The sequence below is a fragment of the Canis aureus genome, chromosome 14, assembly GCF_053574225.1.
Source record: "Canis aureus isolate CA01 chromosome 14, VMU_Caureus_v.1.0, whole genome shotgun sequence".
In the NCBI taxonomy this organism is placed as follows: Eukaryota; Metazoa; Chordata; class Mammalia; order Carnivora; family Canidae; genus Canis; species Canis aureus.
Window position 1 is genome coordinate 19,661,666 of NC_135624.1, and position 19,376 is coordinate 19,681,041.

General features: G+C 37.2%; 1 protein-coding gene across 2 annotated transcripts in view; it reads left to right on the forward strand.

The window, feature by feature from the left end:
- The first annotated feature begins 375 nt into the window (after positions 1–375).
- The window catches only part of SLC30A8 (solute carrier family 30 member 8), a 35,754-nt gene continuing 16,753 nt past the window's right edge, over positions 376–19,376 (forward strand). The window contains exons 1-2 of one of the 2 annotated variants that reach the window (XM_077847035.1): positions 376–635; positions 9,747–9,946. In XM_077847035.1, coding sequence (XP_077703161.1) covers positions 565–635; positions 9,747–9,946 — 271 coding nt within the window. In that variant the 5' untranslated portion in view covers positions 376–564. The remainder of the gene's footprint in view (positions 636–9,746; positions 9,947–19,376) is intronic. The other variant, XM_077847034.1, reaches the window with a different exon arrangement.

Below are 19,376 nucleotides of genomic sequence, written 5' to 3' on the forward strand. Positions count from 1 at the left end.
CCTGACAGCTGCTTAGAGGTCATCTTATAACTAAATCTCCAGAGAAATGTTTTTAGGTTGAGAAAGAGTTCTCCCCCAACCAAAAGGAAAGGAAAAGAAAGGAAAAACATGAGACGAGTGCCCAGAAGGATGTCTGCAGCTCATCCAGGTGTGCTCTGAAGACCAAACCTCTACATCAGCATTTAACAGGAAACTCTTGAGCTTCTCTACCTCTCAGGAAGCACAGTGGAATCAGATAACATGGGAAGCGCACACACACACACACACACACACACACACACACGCTTCACCTGGTCCTTCCTGCAAGTCTCTGTAGGAAAGGAGTTTCTGTGGGTGAGAAAATGAGACCAGGTGATAGTCTAAGGAGGCTGTAATTTTAGAGGACCTACCAAGAACATTATGTAGGAGGCTTGGTATTCTAAATCCCGGAAGCCTTTTTACTTTTTTTCTTTGGAAAGTATGTGAATGATTGTAATGCTGCTTTGCTTCCCAAACTGGGCAGTGAGGTAAGGAGCAGCAGCCTCTGCCACAACAAACAACAGCAAAGCTGTCATCCTGACCACCATGGAGTTTCTTGAAAGAACTTACCTTGTGAATGACAGAGCCACCAAGATGTATGCCTTCAACCTAGACAGGTAACAGACATCAGTTTCTGCCTCACAATTTTCTATCTTGACTATTTAATAAATCCTCAGACCCTATTGCTTCAAAACTGGAAACTTTCACTCTCCAACTCAGGGGCAGTTTGTAAAATTTGATAAACTGTTGACTGATCTATATGATTTGCATCCTGAAAAATGCAGATTTGGTTCCTTAAATGCACAAAATATACATTTTATTAACATATTTTTCACCTGTAGTTTATCTTCCAGGAAATAGGTATATGTGATCGAATGTGTTTACCTTTCTTTTCCTCAATTATTATCATTCTTAAAGTTCTAAGCAAATTTTATTAAATTATATTTAGAAAAAAATTAAGGCTTTTCAACTATGTGACAGAATTGTGGCTACATTGTTCTTTAACTAACTGCTGTTTTCTTAATCATAAAATGCCATAATCAAACGTACACAAGTATAATGAATATAGCTGAGTTTAATGCACTGCAGAATTCTAGTTCCATTTAATATCTCCACGGTACCACATACAGTATATTCATTCATCCTCCATTATCGAACTACTATTGATTGAATACACCTGGATATATAACAGGAAGAAAACATTTCTGCTCTCAGATCTCTGTCCTCTTGCAACCTTTAGTCTAATGTGGAACGCTCATAGGAAATAAGCAATTATAAAATAGCATAGAAGTGTCATCCTGGGGATGTTTAATGAGAAAATCTCAAAGGAACCTAGGTCTTAGCTGGACTTTAAGGGTCACAGAAAGCACTTAGGAAGTGGTAGAATAAGAATTGAAAAATGAAAAGGAGTTAGAAAAAGGTTAGGAAAACTCCATATGGAAAATAGGATTAGGGAATATTTTTCAGACTGAGATAATTGCCTGGTAAAAACAGAGACATGTAAGAATAAGAGTGGGTGTATTTGGAGAGTTCGAGCTGAATGAAGAGCAAAGAGAAACATGCAGAGTACATACAGATGAATGAATAAAAATGTGAAATGAATTCATGATAGGAGGAGAGCTCAAGAGAATACATATAATTAATGATATGTGTAATGTCTATGTTTGTTTCATGGAACCAAATTCATATTCTAAAGAGTAGCAAATTTGTGCTTGATAGCATGAAATGTCTAAAGAGCTGTAAAGGGACTTCTTTATAATTTTGCCTTAAAAATGTTTGGTAGAATCTAGCACATCTATTATCTCATATTATAAGAGTTATTTTTCTTAGAAAATAGTATTAGGTATGATTTATTAAGACCATAAATAATAAATCCTCATGTTAGGTCAGGCAGAAATTTTAGACAATGAATTGTTAATACTATGGACACTATTAAAAGAGCATCTCTACATTATTAAAATAACACTATCTCCCTTCTCATTAAAATAGACCACTGGCACTCTGTTACACAAAGTGTGACAGTTATAGTTACATTATACATTTATAAATTTATAAATTTATAGTTACAGGTTCTCTTTCACTTCCTAAACGGGTATGGATTTCAGGATATGGTGATGATAGAAACTGTCAAACTCATTTTTATTTTCTTTTCATATAATAACAGTTGAACTTGGGAGAGATGATTTATGCCGATCCGTCATTTTGCCAGTTAGGAACCTGAATGCCAAAGAGAACAAGTTCAGATGTCTAATTATGACAGAGTTGGGTCTGAACACACACCTCCTGTTTGTGAATTTAGTGTCTGCTTCCTCCTCCTTCACCTCTCCTGCACCTACACTTTAACCTTGTGGCCTCCTGAATCTATAATCTATTTCTTCCTGAGGTCACATGAACCTTGACTTCTTCACTTATTCACTTCCTTTTGTCAACTTCCCCAACCTTGTTTCTCATATATTTTCTTCCGTCTCTATTTCCCAGACAACTTATTCCTCGGATAGTCCTTCTCTTTTCTCCTTTCTTCTCTCTTTTCTACTTATAATCAGCTTTCCATTTAAATTGTTGCCAGCATTGAGAAACTTAATCTGAAGGAATCTTTTCTCTCTAATTCCACAAAAAGAGTGATTCATTTATCTATGGCTGGGCTACAAACCAGTCCCAGAATGTAGTAGCTTAAATAATAATCATTGTGTTATTCACAATTCTGTGGGTTAGCGGGGTTTGCTCATGGAGCTGCGTTCTCCTGGTGTCTGTGCTCTGCCAAAAGTTCCCAGATGGCTTTATTCACATGTCTGGGGGTTTTGTACCAGCTTTTGGTTAGTTTTCATTCTCTTTCCTATGGCCTCAAATATTTCCCCCCTATAAAGGAGTCTGCTATGGATTGAATATTTGTGTCCCCCCCCCCCCCCGCCGCCCCCACTCAAATTCACATCTTGAAGCCCAAACTCCCATGTGACTGTGCTGATAGGACCTTTCAAAAGGTGATTAAGGTTAAATGAAGTCTCCAGGATGGAGCCCTGATATGGTAGAAGTGATATCCTCATAAAAGAGGGAGAGATACCAGAGATCCCTCTCCACAACGTGAGGTTATAGCAAGGCAGCCATCTGTAGGCCAGGAAGAGAGCATTTGCCAGAAACCGAATTTTCCAGCACCTTAATCATGGATTTTCAGCCTCCAGAACCATGAGAAAATAAATTGATAACAGAAGTTGCACATGTAGTGGACATCAGAGGAAATAGATGCCACTAAATAAGATAAGCCATTCCTAAAACACATAAAAGAGCAAACAAGTAAATGTCAGCAACATTGGGCCCATAGGGGATCAGTATCCAGAATTGCTAGAGTTTACTATTACAAACTCTGCAAAGAAACGCAAAAAACAACCCATGCATAGTAAAAAGAGCAGGGAATAGAAACTGCCTTTAAAAGAGCCCAGATGTTGGACTTTGTTCAGAGTAGTCATTATAAATGTAATTAAAGAACTAAATGATATCATGCTTAAAAAATTAAAAAGAGGTATAATGGCAGTGTGTCATCAAACAGATAATGTCAATAAAAAGATAGAAATCATATAGAAAAGAACCAAATGGAAATTCTGAAGTTGAAAGTGGAATAAGTAGAATAAAAAATTTGTTAAAAGGATGCAGTAGTAGATGATGAACTGACAGAAGAATCAGTGAACTTGAAAACAGATCAACAGGTACGCAGCATAATGAACAAAGAGAAAAAAAAAAAGGAGTACAAAGTAACAGAACCTCAGGGAAATGTAGCACATCATTAAATGCCCTAACACATTCATGATGGGAGTACCAGGAGAAGAGAAAAAGGAGGAGAGAAATATTTAAGGAAATAATGTCTAGAATTTTCCAAAATTTGGTGACAATATTAATCTGTACATCCACAATGGTCAACAGATGCTATGAAGAATCAAGGAAAATGGATCTACACTCTTATATGTCATAGTGAAAATACTGAAAACAAAACACACAGAAAAAGTCTTAAAAGCAGCAAGAGAGGAAAAAAGGTAAATTAGTGGCTGTCTGGGGTAGAGTTGTATGCAAGGAGATTGAGGATTTACTGCTAATGGGTACAAGGCTCCTTTTTTGGGCTGACGGACATGTTCTAAGTTAGATTGTGGTAATGGTTGCACAACTCTGCAAATATGCTAAAACCCATTAAATTGTATACATTAAATGGGTCACTTGTGTGGCATATGGATTATATATATAGGTTGATAAAGCTGTTTTAAAAAGGAGAGAGCAATTGGACACCTGTTCTAGGATGGGAAATTACATCTGATTCTGCTAACATTTCTATTCTCCACTCCCTCTAGCTCTCTCCCCTCAAAACACTTCTTCACATCACTCATTTATTTCACAAACATTTAATCAAGCATAATCTCAACAGATGTGTCCTGAATATCTACTGTGTTCAAGATGAAGTCCCAGGCACTGAATGCACAGGAGTCTTTCTAGTGCAGATGGAGGAAAGTGGTTGAGAGGGTGAAATGGGCCAGGAACTGCTAAGGGATGTATGAATGTTTTCTCCCTCTTTGATACTTATCCTGTCCTTAGGAATAGAGGCTCAATTCCCAGGGTTAATTCATACAAAACTGATGCCTTATTGTCACTTGAGTAGAATCTAGAATAATGGATATGGACAAAGGGGAAACAAAAGAAAAGCTTGCTTTTTGTTTATTCAAGCTCTCACATAAAATTGCTTAACCTAAAGTTATTTCTCTTTAAAAATTTTTTTTTCTTAAAGTTGCCTATTTCTTTTTTTAAAGATTTCATTTATTTATTTATTTGCTTGTTTATTTATTTGTTTATTTTGAGAGAGTGAGTGAGAGGGAGAGGGAGAGAGAATCTGGAGCAAATTCCGCACTGAGTACAAAGCTCCATTGGGACTTGATTGGTCCCAAGACCACAAGATCATGACCTGAGTGGAAACCAAGAGGCTGACACCAAGAGTCCCACACCTAACCAACTGAGCCACTCAGGAACCCCTAGCCTAAAGTTATTTCGCAGTACAACTTACTTTATAGTTTCTGAAGAAGAGTGATACCCATGTAATGTGAAAATGGTAGACTAATGTAAAAATCCACACTTTTATCTTTTATCTTGTTCCAAACACAACTCTGAAGTATTTATATGAATTTGCTAAAATCTCAGAGTGACCCTATGAGAGAGATGTTATCATTATCCCTTTTTGCTGATGAGGAAATTGAGGCACAGAGAAGTGATTTTCTTAGAGTCATACGATTAGTGAGTGGTAAAGCTGGGAGTCGGCTTAGCAATGGGATGTCAAAGCCCAAATTCTCAGCTTCCTCCCAGTACTGTCATCCACTCAGCCTAACTCAGAAACTGGTATGCCCTTTGCCTAGCTGTTGTAACCAGAAATCCATGAACCATCTTCCAGTCCCACCCTTCCCCCATTCAACCTTAAATAATGTTATTGGTTAGTAAGTCCCATTGATTGTACCTTCCAAACATCCCTCTTTATGACTGCTTCTTCCCATTTTCCTTCTCACGGCACTGGTCCAAATTGCCAGTATCTCTGCTCCAGCCACCTCCTAAATGGTCTCCATGTTTTGTCTCTTTATATTCAAGCCTTCTAAGCATCACCAGAAGTGATCATTTTAGAAATGTGAACCACATAATGTTTCCTGCTCAAAACTTTCCAACTGCCTCCCTGCAGACTTTGAAGAAAAGAAGACCCTTTTTAATGGTTCACAGAGCTCTGCATGATTTAATTTCTGCCTACTTCTCTGACGTCATCCAATGTCACTCTTCATCTCACAGTGGCCACCTATGTAGTTCCCTTTCTGTCCAGGCAAGCTTTTGAACAAGACAAGCTCTTTCTTGCCTCTGTGCCTTTGCACCAGCAATACCCTCCACTTGTGATGTTTCTCTTCCACGTAAGTCTACTCCTGGTTATCCTTTAATTCATTGCAGAGATATCTCTACAGAGGTGCCTCCTATTACGGCTCTATTTAAAGTAGCCCCAGCTTCTCTTGCCCAGTCACTGACCACATAGCCTCTGTGCCTATCAGCTGGCTTACTTTTGTCTGCCTCTGCTAAGATACAAGCTTCTAAGGTCAGGAACTTAGTCTCAAGGACCATGGTATCAATTAGCATCTTTGTTAGTGCAAGCACATTGCAGGCATGCAGTACATATTTGTCGAATGAACGAATACATGATGTATTGGATATGCATGGTGGAATGTAAGCTTTCATCTTCTAATAGGAATAGTGATTTTAGGTTCTTGGGAGAAGTGATGTAGAAGCACAAAATAGAAGTGATTTCATTATGTAGTCAACATATGAAATAAGAGGGTGGAAAGTATTACTAGCTCTACTTTAGAGACCCAGAAACAAAGGGGTTTAACATCTACCATCAAACACACAGAAAATACAAAAGAAAAAGAAAGGCTTCACCAAGGTCAAAAAATAAACTTCATATTCTAATTAGTATTTTAAGAAATGAACTCAGTTCTAGGCTATTGCAAGAAAATTTCTGAATATTTCCTTATTTCTCCTGTTACTCCTTTTTTTCTTTGATGCTATAGTAACTTCCTCTGCTCTGGCCTACTATTCCTATTCTTCAGAGCTTCAAACCATCTATGAATTCATGGGAATCTATGATGATTTATTCACAATTCAGTTTTTGATGCATTATAGCATTTGCTTTTTAGAACCTTCTTAAAATTCTTCTTAGGATTCACATCATTTTTTAGATTAAGAGCCTGTTCTGCATCTGTAGGTACGCAGACCACTTTGCTCTAGTGAGGCAATGAGAAATGTATTTTAATTTTGGATTTTTAAGTTTTGGGGGGATTACAGACCTTTCTAGGAGCTCAGTTAAAACTGTGGGCTCTTGCATTCCTCCCACATAAAACACAAATATACATATGAACACATCGTATCCAATTTCAATGGAGTCTCTGAAACCCATGTTTAGATAGCCTGCTTAGTATCTCAAGGAACAATCTCAGCTTAAAGTATAACCGTATTGGTTAATCTTTGAGGCTAGGACAACAAAGCAGTATTTAAAAGTAAAAACTGGCCAGGTTTCTTGCACTTTTCTTCTCATGAGATTGCCCTGAGGCTGTGTCCCTAGTAGGACTCCTGCCTTTGTCTGCCTTCTGCACTGCCCCCAGAATAAGTTCTTTCTCCTGGTCACTTACCACCTGTTTTCTCTGGCCACAAGATTAATGAAAAGTATAAAATAAAACAAAGCTTCATATGACACCAGCAAATCAGTGGTCATATGAATAGTGCCAGACCAATCGGTGACCCTGTCTTGCTCATGTTGCCTTTTCAGCACAAAGGAAGAGGAAACCTCTATCATGCTTTCTTTTTAGTTCTCTGGTTCCACGGAGTTGATGGCCACTGGTGACCCACACTGCCCCATGATATATATTTTTATTATCAGATTATGTATCACATTACAAAGGCAAAAATGTGTAGATATAAATACTTTATGTGCTTATTGCCAAATGGTTCCTATTCTAACAAACAAGATTATTGGGAACTGTTCAAAATCCTGAGTGCTATTAACTTCATCCATATAAAGATTCCAAAGTCAATTTGGCAATAAACGCCAAAATCCTTAAAAATGTAGATACCTGTTGACCAGACAATTGCCCTTTTAGAGTTACATTCTAAGATGATAATATATAGAGTAAAGATGAACTATAAAGATCAACAGCCTCACTTATATAAGCAAATAAATGGAAAAGAATGAATTGTTTAAGGAAATCAGTTCATTATGTATGACATATTTATGCTAAATACAGTGCTCCCTTTGTGTTAAAAATAATAGTGTAGAGTATTTAATAAATTGAGAAAATGTCAATAATACATATAGCTAAGAATCAGGTTCCGAAGCTTGTCTTTGGTAGGATTCCATGGTGACACTGTCATTTTATCCATAACCCATTCCAGACCTCCCCATTGAGTTGCAGCCATGATTTGGGTAGCATCTACCCCAATCTCAGCTCCAGGGGTCAGCATGGTAGGGTTTAGCCAATCTGATTATAACAAGGTCAAGCCAACTAGCCTATTCATATTCCTCTGGCTATAAAAGTTGGTTCCCATTTGGTCAAATCAGCATGCAACTCAGGATTCTTGTTTAGGACTTGGGAGTGGACATTGTCTCTTCTGTATAAGAAAAGGCAAGTACACAACTCTGATTACCTTGGGCAACCATTCCACTACCATGAGGAAAAACAGCCTGCAGTTAAAGTGTACTTAGAGAATGCAGAGCGATGCATCTGGAGTCTTCCTAAATCAGGTTAAAGCCTAATATATCTAGATTTTTCAGTTGTAGTACCAATAATTCCCATTTAATAATCTAGCATGAGCTTTGTTTTCAGTACTTGTAACCAAAAACATTCAAATTAGTTATGGACTCTGATTATGTTTTAAAAAGGTGTGTTTATATGTTACAAAGTAAACAACAAAATATCAGCAGTAGTTGTCTTTTGGAGATAAGGTTACCAGTAATTTCTCCCTTTGCTTTGTGCCAGAATTCTATTCTAGAAAATCTAGAATTACAGAAATTCATTTGTAATGAATATATATGTTAGTTTATTCAGGAAAACTAAAATAAAATGATAATTAGGATCATAATCATCACCATAATCTAAGCCAAAACCTTCAGACCTTTAATTCCAGATGGTAATAAGACAAATGAACTAGCTCTTCAAGTGGAGGTGAACTTATTTCTCTTTTTATACCTTTCAAAATCATGGATGCTAAGTTCATTCTAAGAATCTTATTAATGTCTTCTAATAACTTTATTTAAGAAATTAAAGTCTTATCAGCTCAAAATTCATGGACATTGATACTGCCATCAGTAGAGATTGGTTTTAGGTGTACTGAAGTTCAGGTAGGGGGCAGAGTGGAGCCCAGTGGGAAAAAAACACTAGGCTTGGAATCCCACTTCTGCTGTTTCCTGGTTATATGGTCTCAGGCAATTACTTAACCCCTGTGAACCTTGATTACTTCAGCTAAGAAACTATGGGATTGGACTGAATGTTATCTACTATCTTTCCATCTATGAAATTCTAGAAGTCTATACATGCCTCTAAATAAAATTTTATATTTGAGAAGAGCTGATATGTATTGCCTGCTTTAAGAAGTATAGGCAAGATCAACTCCCAATACAGTTTTGATAGATGATAGAGATTGTTTGCAAAGTCATGTTAAGGTTTCTGAGGGTCCACGTGGACTCAGCAAGAGAAAGTGCTATGATCTATTAACAGTGTTGCTGTGGAGAAGAAAGGAAGAGTTTTGGCATTTAATAGTGAGTATCTGAATCAACAGTCAGGCTCATACGCACATATCTAAGATCGCCCTGCCCTCCTTTTTAAAAATGTGTTACATGGGGTCCAAAATCTTTTAAAAATGCAGTAATTTGGAAGAAAATGCATCAAAGTGTATCTGCTTCCTTTCTCCTGTTCCTTTGATATCTCGTAATCGCTGCTGGTAATAGACTGAATAGGACCTTGACAGAATAAAAGCAAAACCTTTAGTCGTTGAGAATTCAGAAGGAAATTTCTTGCTTGTTCCTTCACTTGGTATTTCTTATGGAAGGAGCTGTGAACAGCAACTTCCTAGCTAGTTAGCAGATGTCCTAATAACAGTTCTGAGAACGGGTAGGGCTGTCATTGAGGTATTTGTTTGCAACCATGTTCACTTCTTGCTTCTGTCAAACTCATCTGTAGTGTGGAACTCCAGCAGAAATCCTTGAATAAAGATCAATGTCCTGGAGAGAAGCCAGAGGAGCTGGAGTCAGGAGCCATCTATCACTGCCACAGCAACTCCAAGGCCACAGAGAACAGAGCAAACGAGCAAGTCTACGCCAAGTGGAAACTCTATGCTGCTTCGGGAGTATGCTTCATTTTCATGATTGCAGAGGTCGTGGGTGAGTATTATTTAAAAAGACTTCTCTGATTAAACAAGCAAACAAACAAAACCCCACATCACCGCAGGACAGTTATGTAAGTTCTCCTTTTAAATAAAGAATTCATATTTTCTGTAAGTACTGAGTAACAATATGCTCATTGTCGATAAGATGGGAAAATATTAGAAAACAAAATTCCTCACCATCCCACATTTGAGTAATAACCTCTAATAATACTGTGGAGTGTTTTTTCCGATATACTTATCTGTCATAACTCAGTTTTTTAACATAACTGAGAGCATACTGAATGTTTTTGGCCATGCCATCAAATACTCTTCAAAAACATTTTTATGTCTGAACAATATTCTATAATAACGCTCTACTGTGCCTTACATTACTATCTCTCTATTGTTAGAAATTTAGGGAGGGTTTTTTTTTTTCCTGCTATGTATGGACGGGCTGTAATAAAAACTCATGAATAAAGGTCTGCCTGCCTTTCTAGTTAATCTCTTGAAAGAGATTCCTAACAGTGGAAAAATTGATTGAAGGACATAAATATATTTGTTACTTCTTGATGCATATTGCCAAACGGGTATCCAGAAAGCTTAAAACAATTCATATGTCTGCATGATGTATGTGAAAATGATTCTCCAAATCTCTACCAGAACTTATTTTAATCTTTTAGAATCTTTATTAATATATAGGTGAATATCCTTTATTTTAATATTCATTTCTTTGTTATTGTTAGAATATTTTTGCATGCTTATTAGTAATCTATGTTTCCTTTTGTTGATGCATTTCCTTCTTGCCTCTTAATATTTCTTGCTCATTTGTTTTATAGATAATTTGTAATGCTTTATATTGATCTCTGGGAGCTCTTTATATAGTTAGGATACTGAACTTTTTATATTTGTTATAAGTACTTTTAAGTTTATTGTTTGTCTTTAATTTTTGGTTAGATGTAGATAAGTTTTAAATTTTATATATGTAACTGTACCAGACATCCCATTTTGAGCTAATTTCTTTTACTGCTCTTTCACTCTTTTAGTGCTTTCGTCCCTGTATAGTAAGAAGATAAATACCATTTTGTTGTTCATTTTTTTGCATTTAATTTTAAATCAATGTGAGAATAGATATACTCTAAGGACTAAAAATTCTTTTTATGAATAACAGAGTTTTCAGAATTATTTATGGAATAATTACTCCTATTGATTTTTGATGTTTCTTTTATCATTCATCAATATTTTATAAAGAATAAGGGATTGGTTCTAAGATGTTTTATTGATCTGTATTGCTATTCTCTGTTACTAGTAGCATTTAATTAATGTAGATTTATATGTTATAAAATCTGTTGTTCTCTCATCATTCCTCATTTAAAAGAAAAAAGGAAAAGCTCATTAATTTCTGTTTATTATTCTAATTAAACATGAGAACCATTGTGTTCAGTTCCCTCCAAAATCAAATTATGGTTTTACTGGTATGTAAGATAATTTGGAAACACAAATATTTTTAAAGTACTCAGTTTTCTCCTCTAAGAATATGGTATGTTTCTCCATTTAACCAAATACTCTACATCTCTCATATGTTTTGTGATTTTAGTAGTTGGGTTATTTGTTTGTTCAGAGTCAGCCTATTTTTTTGCCAGGTTTATTTAGGTGTGTTTTTTTTTATTCTTTTCAGAGGTGAAGGGGGTCTTCCTTTTGGCATGTCCTTTTTTTTTTGAGGTGATTACTTTTGGTATTCTGGAAAGTTTTCCATTTTGCATATTCATTTTATACTCAACAGTATACTAGAATTATTTTCATTCTAAATGTATTTCAACCCATTTTGTTTTTCTCTCATCCATCCTCCTCCCTCCTAGGAGGTAACACTTTCTTGTGCAAAAAACGTATTTCTCTTCTTTTTCAATAAATTAGCTCTTCTGTATGTTTCATATTTTTATCATGTTAAATAATATGCTAAATCAAATCTTATGTTAAACTATTAACTGTTAAGGGAAATGTTTCCTGAGAGGTTAAGTATTTCATTATGTGAACGAAGTGGGTTTTTTCCCTAGTTTTTAAATGATTAACAGATAATTAAAGACACTTGTTACTTTTATCAAGTAACTTTTCTTTTAAACATACTGTTAAGCATTTTTTTGACACATTGTTGATATGTATTATATTCAGAGATTTCCTAATATAATATGGTCTTTGCATTTCTGGCATTATGATGATAATAAATATCTATTTAATGCGTATTATGTGCCAGGAACTGTGATGAGTCTTTGCCATTGTGTTACCTTACTTAATCCTGTCAAAATCCCTGTGAGGTAGGTCCTATTATTAATTGCACTATATAGATGAAGAATAGAAACACTGTTGAGTACTCTACTTGAGTAGCAGGCAGTCTGAATTCAGGAGCTCCTGGTGCTAGGCTCTTATTACAGTGTTTCTAAGTGGACTGTGGTGGACCATTCTTTCAATGCATTGCTCAGTCTGGATCACTTACATTTTCATTAGGATTTTTTATTTTTATTAATAACTGAAATTGAGAGTTTTATGTTTGGAGCTATTTTTCTCAGTTTTTGAAATAGAGTTATGCATATTAAAGTGAAAAGTTTAATTTTAATGATATTTTTAAAAAATAAAACAATAGAAATGATTTATGTAACATTGTAATTATCTCTTCCTTTTAAAGAATTCCCTGGCAAATTGTCTAGCTTTAGAGACAGTCTTGGAAATAATTTTTAAGATAGATTTATTAGCTTCTTCCTTATTTTTTGATGTACTCAAAGTTTCTACTTCTCCAGTGTATTTTGGTCATAATGTTTTTCCAAAGTCAACCATCTCACTGAAATTTTCCAATTTATTATCATACATTGGAGCATGACAGTTTCATATTAATATTCTTTTGTTTATTCTAGCTACTTTCTCATTTTAATATTGTTGATATATTTTCTTTTCCTTGATTAACTGGGTGGATATCTAGTTTATTGAGACTATTATTATTATTATCATCTAAATTTTTCTGTTTTTAATTTAGAATTTTGGTTTTAAAAATATTTGTTACTAAAAAAAAGTTTGTTACTTTCTCCATGTTTCTTCAGGGTTGTAGTCTTATTGCATGTCTTAATATCTTGAGTTATATCATTCTCTAAATATTTTTATGCTTTCTTTTTTTAATAAAATTATGTTTAGCTATGAATTTAATCTATAAGTTTTGATATGTCATGTATCTTTTCTTATTTTTCCACCCCCAAAATAAAAAAGGAACACTAGAAACTAGCTGGCATACAGTATTATAAGGTACTATTACTCCATGACAATTCTTACTTGTTACAATCTTATCAATATTTTGGTTTCATTTTCTTCTACCCAAAAGGAGGACTAAATTAATAGTATCTGAGACTAAAGAAAAATAGAACCTGCCAAGTTTTTGTTTTTATTTAGTTTTGTTTTGGTTTGGTTTGGGTTTTGCACTATCATAGCCAATAATCAGAATTAATTGATTTCTGAATCCTATGGAGTCTTATGGCCTCTATATTTATACTCAGACTTTTATCTTTTGAAAACTGGAAAAGAACCTAGACTCATCCAGTCTAAGAAAAATCCAGGGTTGGCAAATAATTTTCCAGTCAAAGATTATAAAAATAATTGATATCACACAATTTCTAGAGCCAGGGTAAGTTTTTTGAAGGAACCAACTTAATAGCTTGATGAAATTGCAAAGAATTTACTTTGAGCAATTCCAATTTGAAAACTCACTGCAAAAATCCACTGATATTTATGCCAGAGGTATATTCCTTTTTTATTAGTTAAATTCATAAGATTATGGACAGTATTCTATTGCTTATGTAAGAGACGGACAAAATGGAAAATCTAAAAAACAGAACCTACTCAAAATGTGGCTTAAAAAGGCGATGTTCTGGAAATTTATAGCTTTCCAGATAAAGTACTGGCAAACACTATATGCAAACACAGCTCAGCAAGATGTAGAAACTGGCTTGTTTTTCTCCACTACTTTCTTACTCTGCTTTCCCCAGAATCCATGTAGATGCTGAGGACAGACGGCATCTTTTCCCTAGCTGATGTCTAATCAACAGTCTGAAATGAGATGGTCTCCCATTCATAAAACTCATTTTTCTCCTTGTACCTTTCCTATGCCCTGTCGTGTTATTTTAAAATTACTTATATTTTTGGGGGAGGGGTGTTGAAAAGTTATTCACTTGGAGTGAGCAAATCAATCTCCCTCTTCTCTTTCATTCTTAATAATTAATTAGTCTATAAATTCTAATCTGGCTTCAGTTGAGAGCCAGAAGAAAGTGATGTTGTCATTAAGGAATTAAGTGGATACTGACAGACTCATTTGGAATTCGAGCTGCATTGATTTTGAACTGATTTTCCTAAAACATTGCTCTCATCATGTTAAATATGTCTTCAGAATTCTTCACTGGCTCTGCTTTGCCTATTTCAGGGCTTCACAATGTTTCCTCCATCACAGCAAGCACAGAAAATGTTACTGAGTATGGGGGTATGGGGGTAGACCCAAAAGTGTGCTGCAGCAGGGAGAAGCTGGTTCAGGGGCTGCCTCTGTGCTAGGTCCCCAGGTAAAAAGAGATCAATATATTTGAAAACTCTGCACTCTGGACAAAATGAAAAGTTCTTACTTTGACTTTCAAGTCATCCCACCATCTGGCTGCCAAACCAACTATCAATCTTTTTCTCTTACTACTTTACTACATGACTTTTCTGTTTCAGCTGTTTCCCCCATCCTGTACAAAATAACACTATATCTTAAAGTCTCTGTAGCTTTTGCTTATGTCTTTTTATTTGAATAGAAAAGGCCTCTCCTCATCCCCCACATTCATCAAAACCCTGATCATCATTCAAGCCCAGCCAAACCTCACCAAAAGCCATTCTTGACCAGGTCAGAGAAAGCTATTGTTATTCTCAGGTCACTTTTGGGAATCTGGGAGGTCCTCATACAGGGTATGGGATTTGAGACAGGCCTTAAAGTTTGTGTAGGCACTGAGAAGTGGCTAAGAGGGAGATGGAAAAGGCCTTCCAGAGGGAGCACTCTGATGAGCAGCACCTGATTACTTCTGTGGTCCAGGAGGTAGTAAATATCAGCGTTGCCTGGAAAGATTTTAAGCAGGTAGGTCTTCAATAGTACAGGAAATCTGTATTCTTAGAAAGCAATTCAAGTGATTCTTGATGTCTAGCTGCATTTGGGTGTCACTGTTTGTCGTGGTCAAGGATTGCCTATACAGGAAGCTTCCTCCTACTCACTGTACTGAATGCAGTTCTGGTCCTCCTGGACCACAAACCACATGCTCAGAGGCAAGACTGGTTATGAGATGCCAAGCAAGATTACTCAGAGTCTCTGGGTCTTTTTATAGGGAGACTAGAGGGGAGAACAGCTCTTTATCCTCTACAAATACTCTGCTGAAATGATAGAAACCTGGAGCTTCTAGTGTCCAACTTTTCTTGCCAAGGGTGAAGTAAGTCTGTCTCCAGTAAGACAATAAATATCAACAGTTAGAGACAGGGCAGAGCCCACCCCATCCCAAACGTTTTTTGAACCTTAGGATTAGAATGCATTGGATCCAATCCTACCCTGATTTTTTCTAGCTATTTGAGCCAATGTTCATTTTGTGGTTGTTGTCGAAGCCAGTTTGCTTAAGACATTTATGACTTACAACTGAACCTATCTAAGATCTATCTAAATAAGTGATGTAAAATAAAACAGGGTGAGTGCTGAATAAAAGCAGAATGGTAGTTGGGGCTCAAGAAAGACCATGAGGCCTGGCTAGGGAACCTGGATTAATTCTGTAGGCCTTATAGGATAATTGACATTTAGAACAGGGGAGAACCAGGTCATAGGGCTGTGTTTAGAGAGAGAATTGGCCACAAAGCAGACTGGTGGGAGGAATCAGAGAAGGTTATAAGCATTAGTGTGTCTACTGTTAATGGGCCTTGAATCTGTTGAATTGGAACTCTTTTTGACTGCTTGTGAAAACTCCTAATTATGGAAAGGCCCTAACATGCACATATAAATGCATATCCCTATTTAAAAAGACAGTTATATGGACACCAAGAACTCACAAAAATCAGCTTAACTATGGCAATTACTGGAAGCAATTGAGAATGGTCAGAGAGAGAGAGAGAGACATCCTACAGGAGGACTATTTAGAGTGTGAAGCACAGATGGAGGAGGCAGGAGGATGCTAGATAGGAAAACAGAGCTGGGAGCTGCCTGGGGGAGATAGTGAATATCTCAGAGTAAGAAACTTCTCTTAGAGAGAGCTATGGCTGGGTGGTTTGATAACCACAAGCTTTACTGATAAGGAGGCTTACTTTGTACTAGAGTCGGTGTCTCAGAGGCTTAGGCCACTTATATTTTTTGAGGTTTCTGATATTAAAAATTTAAGAGGTGTCAAAACACGCCTATGCAAACTGTGGTGTATGTTAAATACTTGTTAAGTAACAACTCAGTGCATTGTGTTTTTGATAGTATAATTTTGTTTTATATAGTATAATAATTCTATTACTATATATTATTAATAATATACTATGATATAGTATAATAATGCTCTTCATAAGATAGAGGATTTTTAAAATATGAATTATATAGTGGTGATGTCCAGTAATGAGATACAAGCTAATGTTGTCTGAGAGACATTTGTTTCTTTCCTTTTGGTAAGTATGTGTCTGTTCTCCACAGAACATGCCATGTGTACTTACCACCCACTCTCTGAAACTGAGGTTAGTATGAGACCCAGGCCCAATGGCTCCCCACTGTCCACTCACCCCACAGGCCCTAGGAAGAGTGCATTTCCAGAACTTAGTCCCTAGTCCCTCTCCTGTCTTGTCATCAGTGCACTGCCTTCTCTATCTTGCCAGTAATCCATACATGTGTGAGTGCTCCTGCCTTCCTTCATGCCTTCATTGTATTTCCTTGGCTATTGCTGTTGCGTCTTAACCTCCAGCTTCTCCTCCCTCCAGGTCAGCCTCCACATTGCCGGCAAAGATCTCTCTCTCTCTCTCAAATACAGATATGAGTACATCACAACCTTGCCTCAAATCACAGTAGATTCTCTTATCCCATAGGATAACATTCAAATTCTCCAGCCTGACATAGTTTCCCACAAGTGGGTCCCCAACCCGCATTTCCACTCTCATTTCTAGCTATTCACCCAACACTCCACATCTCTTGATTTTCCACAAAGGTGCCATCTTCTTTCATTTCTTTCTGTTTTGGTTCTTGCTCTTACCTCTTCCTGAAAAACTCTTCCCTTCTAGCTCTGTCTTACCCCCCCTCTCCTGTGAAAAATTCCTCAATGCTCCCAAGGAGAATGGTTTTCTGATCCTCCTAGCCCACGGTACAGTCTTGAGTGTGGTGAATGCTCGACAATGAGATCACTGAAGACAAGGACTCTGTTGAACTTTGTGTATCTTTGTGTATCTTTGTGTAACTTTGTGTATCTTTGTGTACCCCATCCCTGTACCGAGCACAGGAAGGACTCAATAGATATTGGCTGGATGACAACAATCATTATCAATAATACCCCATGTTTAAAAAAAAATTTTTTTTTTAATTTACTTATTCATGAGAGACACAGAGAGAGAGAGAGGCAGAGACACAGGCAGAGGGAGAAGCAGGCCCCATGCCTGACATGGGACTCAATCCCGGGTCTCCAGGATCAGCCCTGAGCTGAAGGAGGCGCTAAACCGCTGAGCCACCCGGGCTGCCCTAACCCATGCTTTCAGAAGCAAATGCAAGTTGAGTCAGAAACTACCTCTTGCACAGTTTTCTCTATAGGGTTCAGCATGATTGCTCACAGTTTTCTGGACTGTTCTTAGAAGTAGCAATGATGATGCAAAGTGGTTCTCACTTCCTGGGCGTCCAAATCAATATGCTTCTTCCAAAGCAAGTTATCTTTCTCGCTCAGTCATCTACTGATTCAGTTGAGCCTGTTGAAGAGCCCCTATAGGACTCCTCTCCCTTGACTTAAGCTACAATTTGAGCTGAGCATGGAATCCTCACTCTTGTTCCTTGCCGACATGGTGGTCAGCTGCTAATCTGCATGTAGCCATTCTCCCGGTAAGAAATACTGTATTATTAACACAGCTTTATTATCAGACCCCCGAGTTTGGCAGAGAGAGCAACATTAGAGGATAATTGGAAGAAAAGCTGATTTGTTAGCAAAATGTTGCCTTTTGGCTAATGAATCATTGTGATTTTTTGCACTGACAGCTCAGTAACAAGCTTGAAGACTACTTTGCTTCAGACCATTAAACTTTGACAAACCAGTTATTAACTACAGCTAGAGCCAGTGGTCTGTGGGGATTATTGCAATTATGAGCCATATATGTAATTTTTAAAAATCATTAGTTGAGACAAGGTGAGTCTGATGATGGAGGGGCTGGTGACTGATAAGTCTCTGTCGCTTGTCATACACAGGCGATAAACAGCTGCCAGGAAGACACCTGGTTGGCGCAGCTCTTTTTCAGGAAGATGTAGCAATAAAGACTGTTCTCAAACAAGGAGCCCTGTTTGGGAAAGAAGAAACAAAGGTTTCTTTTGATTTCTATTTTGGGGGCTGGAGGTCTTTTCTTGCAGAGCTAGAAGGAGGTAAAGAAGGCAAACCAAATAGAAAGAAAGGCAAGTCAGGATGTCCATGGCTTGGGTTCCCTTCCTACAGTTTATTGGGTAGTGGTTACACTTCAAGACCTCAGTGGAACGTGTCTGCCCTTTCCTTTACTGCCCCCCACTGTTCATAATAGGGATCTTGAACTCAGGTGGGTAACATAAATTAGGAGAGCAGAAGGAAGTGGTAAAAACCTTGGTAAAACCACAAGTCAAGTCCAAACACAGCTGTGGGCCTGACCACAACCCCTGGGTTATAGACAGTAGTCCAGGTCCTCCGACTTCAGTACAAGATTCTTCAAATCCAGCCCATACCTTGCCAGCCTCATCTTTTTTTTTTTTTTTTTAAGATTTTATTTATTAGTGAGAGACACAGAGAAAGAGGCAGAGACACAGGCAGAGGGAGAAGCAGGCTCCCTGTGGGGAACCCAATGTGGGACTCCAACCCAGGACCCCGGAATCACGACCTGAGCCAAAGGCTGAGAGGGACGCCTGGGTGACTCAGTGGTTAGATGTCTGCCTTCGGCTCAGGTCATGATCCTGGAGTCCTGGGATTAAGTTCCTCTCCAGGCTCATCTTTTCATATTTTTTTTGAACTCTGATGTCCCAGTCTAACTGTGATGTTCTCTAAATGTGCCTACACTTTCCAGTCTCTGTACTTTCCCTCTCCCAGGAATGGCCGCTCCCTTGAAATCCTTTTCCACATGTTCAAATCCTATGTACTCTATGGGTGTCCGTTTCTTATCAAATTGAGAAGAGGTGGATTAAATCAATGTTGATATCTTTTGTCTTACAAAGCTTTGTGAATCTGTGGCAA